Source organism: Corapipo altera, unplaced genomic scaffold, assembly GCF_003945725.1.
Source record: "Corapipo altera isolate COAL_440 unplaced genomic scaffold, ASM394572v1 61138, whole genome shotgun sequence".
In the NCBI taxonomy this organism is placed as follows: Eukaryota; Metazoa; Chordata; class Aves; order Passeriformes; family Pipridae; genus Corapipo; species Corapipo altera.
Window position 1 is genome coordinate 9252 of NW_020885354.1, and position 6204 is coordinate 15455.

General features: G+C 52.3%; 1 protein-coding gene across 1 annotated transcript; it reads right to left on the reverse strand.

Moving 5' to 3' along the window:
- Positions 1–2391: 2391 nt before the first annotated feature.
- Positions 2392–4694, reverse strand: LOC113940423 (calmodulin, striated muscle). Its single transcript, XM_027631563.1, has 2 exons — positions 4217–4694; positions 2392–2479 (listed from the first exon to the last, which is right to left on the reverse strand). The coding sequence occupies exon 1, from the start codon at positions 4692–4694 to the stop codon at positions 4245–4247; it is 450 nt and encodes a 149-aa protein (XP_027487364.1). The 3' UTR covers positions 2392–2479; positions 4217–4244.
- Positions 4695–6204: the final 1510 nt, after the last annotated feature.

Sequence of the window (6204 nt, forward strand, 5' to 3'; positions counted from 1 at the left end):
CATCCATCATCCATCCATCCTCCATCCATCATCCATCATTCCATCATGTTGGAATTTGGGGATTTTTGCTGGATTTGGGGATTTTTTTCCTGATTTTTTTTTTTTATTTTAGCTTTTTTCTGCTGGATTTGGGGTTTTTTTTGGTTGGATTTCGAGTTATTATACTGGATTTGGGATTTTTTTGCTGGATTTTAAGATTTTTTTTTTTTGAATTTGGGGTGGGGTTGCTGGATTTTGGGGTTTTTTTTCCTTGTTTTTTGGTGGTTTTTATTTGATTTTGATTTTTTTTTTTGCTGGATTTTGGTCTCTTTTTACTGGATCATTGGTTTCCTGGCTGGATTTAAGGGATTTTTGCTGGATTATGAATTTTTTTACTGAATTTGGGATTTTTTTGCAGGATTTTGAGATTTTTGGAAGGTTTTTGGAAGGTTTTTTTTGCTGGATTTCGGCTTTTTTTTGCTGAAATTTTTTTTTGGCTGTATTTTTTGGTATTTTTTGGGGGTTTTTTTTTTGGTTTTTTTTTCTTCTGGATTTTTTTTTTTTTTGCTGGATTTTGTTTTTGTTTTCTTTCCTGTAACGTCAGGGATTTTGCTGGATTTTCTTGCAGGAATTTGGTTTTGGTTTGGGTTTTTTTTTTGCTGTATTTGTGGATTTTTTGTTGGATTTGGGGATTTTTTCCCTGGATTTTGGTTTTTATTCCTGGAATTTTCAGGGTTTTTGATGGAGGTTTTTGCTGGAATTCGTGGGGTTTTGCTGGGTTTGGGGATATTTTTTGCTGGATTTTATTTTTTTTCCCTGTAATTCCAGTTTTTTTGCTGGAGTTTTTTGCTGGGATTCAGGGGTTTTTTGCCGGATTTGGGGATTTTTTGCTGGATTTTGGAATTTTTGGGGGTTTTTTAGGTTTTTTTTTGCTGTAATTATTGGGGTTTTGCTGGCTTTTTTTGCCAGAATTCATGGGTTTTCAGTGGATTTGGGTGGGTTTTGCTGGATTTTTTTTTTTGTGTGTGTGGGGGGGTTTTTTGTTTGTTTTTTTTTTTTCCTGTAATTATAGGGTTTTGCTGGAATTTTTTGCTGGGATTCGGGTTTTTTTTGCTGGATTCATTTTGGGGTTTTTTTGCTGGATTTGGGGATTTTTTGCTGGGTTTTTTAGGGGTTTTTTGCTCTCATTATTGTTTTTTTGTTGGATTTTTTTGCCAGAATTCTGGGGTTTTTTCCTGGATTTGGGTTTTTTTTACTGGATTTGGGGATTTTTTGCCGGATTTGAAGATTTTTTTGCTGTTTTGTTTAGGGTTTTTTTGCTGTAATTATTGGGTTTTTGCTGGATTTTTTTGCCGGAATTTGTTTTTTTTTTTTTTTTTTTTTGTAAAAGTGGGGTTTTTTTGCCGAATTTGGGTTTTTTTGCCAGATTTGGGTTTTTTTCCCCCCTTACCCCCACTCGGGGAGGCCGTGCCCAGGGTGGGGCGGGTGTGGGTGTGCTCAGCGTGCCGGCACCCGCCCGGCATTCCCAGCACCGGGAAAACAACCGGGATTGCCAGAGCTGCCCCAGGGAAGGGCCAGGAATGGGGAATGGAGGCGTCGCGGTGGCTCCGAGGTCCCGGTGCCAGGATGTTCCCCCTTGGAACAACCCAGATGGGCTGGAAACCGGGAATCAATGGGATGATCCATGGAAATCCATATTCCTTCAGGGAATTATCCCAGACCGGGATGGGAAAGGTTTGTGGGAAAACCGAGTCACGGGGTGGATCCACCGGGAAAGGCGAATCCCGCTGGTTTTTGGGATTAACCCTCAGGGATTAACTGTTAGGGATAAATCTGGGATTGGTTGGGATTTGTCATCAGGGATAAATCCAGTGGCCAGCTCGCCTCGGAGGAGGGAAAAGGTTCTCCCTTGGATCCCGGGGGTGGAGGCAGCAGAGCCCAAAACCAACCGGATTTGGGATGGGGATTTGGGATGGGGATGGACACAATCCGTGGGGCTGCAGCTGGAGGGTCTCCAGCACCCACCAGGGGCATCTTTCCAGGGAAAAAGGACGGAGGAGGATGGAGATGACCTGGGGGTCGATCCAGCCCTGGGATAATCTGGGGGGGTTGTTTCCATCCAGGATCCCAAGGAGAAGCCAAAGGAAGCACCGGCAGCACCAGGACATGGGGGGGACATTCCTTTATTGGACTCAGGGCTGTCAGGGAACATCCAGAGGCCTCTGGAATCTCTATGGACACAAGATGTCTCCTGGAGGATCCCATGTCCAGCTGCATCCCAATCCCCATCCCGCCAGGTGGGATGCCCGTATCCGATGGAGACGCTGCCTGCCGACATTCCAACCGGGACCAAAGAGGATTTTTCCAGCCTGCAATGGCATGGGGGGGGGGGTTTTTCCAGCCTGGAATGGCGTGGGGGGAGATTTTTCCAGCCTGGGATGACGTGGAGAAGGCGGGAGGGGATGGAGGGGCTCGGGGGAACCACCACGACCTCCACTCCCTACGGAAAAAAAAAGAAGGAAAAATAATTAAAAAAAAGAATTAAAAATAAAAAATAAATAAATAAAAGCACCACAGACGTGGATTTTCCCAACCTCTGGCATGAGTGGGATGGGGCCACGGACACAGATTTTTCCAACCCTTGGAATAAGTAGGATGGGGCCACAAGTGTGGATTTTTCCAACCTCTGGCACAAGTGGAATGGGGCCATGGACATGGATTTTTCCAAGCCCTGGGATGAGTGGGATGGGACCACAGACAGATTTTTCCAACCCTTGGCACAAGCAGGATGGGGCCACAGACACAGAGTCTTCCAACATCTGGCACGAGTGGAATGGGGTCACAAACATGGATTTTCTCAGCCTCTCTCATGAGTGGGATGGGGCCATGGACATGGATTTTCCCACCCCCTGACCCAAGTGGGATGGGGCCACGAACACAGATTTTTCCAATCTCTGGCATGAGCAGGATGGGGCCACAAATGTGGATTTTCCCAAACTCTAGCACAAGGTGGTTGGCGTGGGGCCACAAATGTGGATTTTCCCAACCTCTGGCATGAGCAGGATGGGGCCATGGACACAGATTTTTCCAACCCCTGGAATGAGTGAGATGGGGCCACAGATATGGATTTTCCCAATCCCTGGCACGAGCAGGATGGGGTCACAAACATAAATTTTTCCAGCCCTTGGAATGAGTGGTATGGGGCCACAACCATGAATTTTCCCAACCTCTGGCAAGAGCACGATGGGGTCACGGGTATGGATTTTCCCAGTCTCTGGTACGAGTGGGATGGGACCATGGACACAGATTTTTCCACCCCCTGGCACGAGCAGGATGAGGTCACAGACACAGATTTTTCCAACTCCTAGAATGAGTGGGATGGGGCCATGAACATGGATTTTTCCACCCCCTGGCACGAGTGGGATGGGGTCACGGACTTGGATTTTCGCACCCTCTGGAATGAGTGGGATGGGACCATAGACAGATTTTTCCAACGCCTGGAATGAGTGGCGTGGAGCCATGAACATGGATTTTCCCACTCCCTGGCATGAGCAGGATGGGGTCATGGACGTAGATTTTCCCAACCTCTGGCACAAGCAGGATGGGGCCACAGATACAGATTTTTCCAACCCTTGGAATGAGCGGGATGGGGTCACAGACACAGATTCTTCCAACATCTGGCATGAGTGGAATGGGGTCACAAACATGGATTTTCTCAGCCTCTCTCATGAGTGGGATGGGGCCATGGACATGGATTTTCCCACCCCCTGGCATGAGCAGGATGGGGCCAAAAACATGGATTTTCCAACCCTTGGAATGAGTGGCATGGAGCCACGGACATGGATTTTCCCACCCCTGGCAGGAGCGGGATGGGGGCCACCAACACCCATTTTCCCAACCGTGGGACGGGGGAGATGTAATTCCTGGGGTGGTTGTTCTGGGATTTGGGATGGGGACGGACACAACCCGTGGGGCTGCAGCTGGACAGTCTCCAGCACCCACCAGGGCCATCTTTCCAGGGAAAAAGGATGGAGGAGGAAGAGGATGGAGACAACCTGGGGGTTGATCCAGCCCTGGGATAATCTTGGGGGGGTTGTTTCCATCCAGGACCCCAAGGAGAAGCCGAGGAAGCACCGGCAGCACCAGGACACGGGGGGGACATTCCTTTACTGGTCTCAGGGATATCAGGGAACATCCAGTGGGCGTGGGACGACCCCATCCCACAAACCAAACCCACCTGCAGGGCCAGAGCCGGGGGCCTGGAATCACTTCTCCGTCATCATCCTGACGAACTCCTCGTAGTTGACCTGCCCGTCGTTGTTGCAGTCGGCCTCGCGGATCATCTCGTCCACCTCCTCGTCCGTCAGCTTCTCCCCGAGGTTGGTCATGACATGCCGCAGCTCGGCCGCGCTGATGTAGCCGTTGCCGTCCTTGTCGAAGACTCGGAAGGCCTCCCGGATCTCCTCCTCGCCGTCCGTGTCCCGCATCCTCCTGGCCATCAGCGACAGGAACTCCGGGAAGTCGACGGTGCCGCTGCCGTCGGCGTCCACCTCGCCCACCATGTCCCGCAGCTCGGCCTCGGTGGGGTTCTGGCCCAGCGAGCGCATGACGGTGCCGAGCTCCCGCGTGGTGATGGAGCCGTCGCCGTCCCGGTCGAAGAGGGAAAAGGCCTCCTTGAACTCGGCGATCTTCTCCTCCGACAGCCGCTCGGCCATGGCGCTCCCGGCTCTGCCCCGGCACGTCCCGAACCGCCTCTGCCTAAGGCAGCGGCAGGAGGAGGAGGAGAAGGAGGAGTAGGAGAAGGAGGAGGAGGGGGAAGGAACTGGGAGAGGCTGAGCCTCAGGAATGGAGCAGTTGGATCCTGGCACAGCAGAGAGGGGAGTTTTGGGGTGTTGGAGGAGGAGGAAGGAGCTGGGAGAGCCTCAGGAATGGAGTAGATGGATGCACAGCAAACGGAGTTTTGGGGTGTTGGAGGAGGAGGAAGAGGAAGGAGCTGAGAGAGGCTGAGCCACAGGGATGGATGAGCCGGATCCTAGCACAGCAAACAGGGAGTTTTGGGGTGTTGGAGGAGGAGGAGGAGGCAGGAGCTGGGAGAGGCTGAGCCTCAGGAATGGATGAGCTGGATCCTAGCACAGCAGACAGGGAATTTTGGGGAGGTTGGGGGAGGAGGAAAGAACTGGGAGAGCCTCAGGAATGGAATAGTTGGATCCACAGCAAACAGGGGAGTTTTGGGTGTTGGAGGAGGAGGAAGAGAATCTGGGAGAGGTTGAGCCTCAGGAATGGATCAGGTGGATCCTGGCACAGCAGGCAGGATCAGGATTTGGAATGCTGGAAGAGAAGGAGGAAGGAACTGGGAGAGGTTGAGCCTCAGGAATGGAGCAGCTGGATCCTGGCAGAGCAGGCAGGGGAATTTTGGGGTGTGGGAGGAGGAGGATCACCCAACTCCCTGGGGACAACCCCTGCTGCTCCGCTGGTGGCATTTCCAGCTTCTCCCTGCTCTGGAAGGGCTGAGTCCCCTCTGGATCAAAACTCAGCTTCACAGGGGGAAGCTCGGCCATAAAACCTGTCCCTAAAATCCGAGCTGCTCCTCCCCTGCGGATCAGGGTGGGTCCTGGGGGAGCCGCCCTGGAGGAGAAGGATCACCTGAACACCTGGGGACACCCAACCCCTTGGGGACAACCCCACTGCTCCGCTGGTGGCACCTCGTGGAGCTGGATCCCGACAAACCCCCTAATTAAGGGATTTGGTGGCGGTTTCGGGGAGGGGCCAAGCGGGGTGGGGGTGAAACGTTCCGGTTTTGCCAATTTTAAGGCAGTTTTGGAGAGGTTTGGAGCTGTGGGAAGGGTCTACAGGGAGTCAGAGGGTCCCCCCAGCCCCGGGGCCACACCAGGGGTGTTGGCAGTGGGTGGAAGCTGCTCACGGAGGGTTCCCCATGCGGGTCCAGGCAGATCCCGCCCGGAGCTGACGGAGCCCTGAGTCACTGCAGTGCCTGGCTGGGGCTCCCTGGGGATGGTGACGTGAGGCTGTGCCAGGGAAGGGTGTCCAGGCCTGCCTGGGTTACTCAGGGGGTACCTGAGGGTGAACTCACCACCTTGGAACGTCCTGACGGTGGCTTGACTCAGCTCTGATGGCCAGGAGGGGTCAGGGACAAAGGATGGGCTGTTTCACTGGTCATCCATCCGTTCATCCTCCATCCATCCATCCATCCATTCATCCATCCATTCA

Bases quoted from the DNA above. Each gene is read 5' to 3' on its own strand.
- LOC113940423 (XM_027631563.1), bottom strand. From the start codon at position 4,694: ATGGCCGAGCGGCTGTCGGAGGAGAAGATCGCCGAGTTCAAGGAGGCC.